Below are 423 nucleotides of genomic sequence, written 5' to 3' on the forward strand. Positions count from 1 at the left end.
CTGCTGTTGTACCTGTGTTGACATCTGCTGCAGTGTCATTTGTTTGCGCAGCAGCAGCTGCACCTATCCCATCATCATCATCAGCAGCAGCAGCAGCAGCAGCAGCTGCTGCTGCTGCTGCTGCTGCTGCTGCTGCTGCCTAATTTCCATAACAAAAGAAGAGATAAAAAATATAAATAAATTATTTTTGTGTGCTGTCTGCTGCAGCAGCAGGAGACAGCAGCAGCGCAGCAGCCTGCTGCAGGGTGATGTCTTCGCCGCAGGATGAAGGGTTTAGGGTTAGGGCCCCGGTCGTGTAGTTATACACCCCACCACTCAACACAGATAAATATACAGACAAAGGGTGCTCGTGGTGTCTCCTGCTGCTGCTGCTGCTGCTGCTGCTGCTGCTGCTGCTGCTGCTGCTGCTGCTGCTGCTGCTGC

General features: G+C 53.2%; 1 protein-coding gene across 1 annotated transcript in view; it reads right to left on the reverse strand.

Moving 5' to 3' along the window:
- EMH_0021560 (uncharacterized protein) overlaps positions 1 to 423 on the reverse strand; it is a gene marked incomplete at both ends in the record, with an annotated part of 5,259 nt that overhangs the window by 2,631 nt on the left and 2,205 nt on the right. The window contains one exon of the mRNA XM_013501797.1: positions 13 to 139. Coding sequence (XP_013357251.1) covers positions 13 to 139 — 127 coding nt within the window. The remainder of the gene's footprint in view (positions 1 to 12; positions 140 to 423) is intronic.

This window comes from Eimeria mitis, genomic scaffold (genome assembly GCF_000499745.2).
Source record: "Eimeria mitis Houghton genomic scaffold, Emh_scaff762, whole genome shotgun sequence".
NCBI lineage: Eukaryota > Apicomplexa > Conoidasida > Eucoccidiorida > Eimeriidae > Eimeria > Eimeria mitis.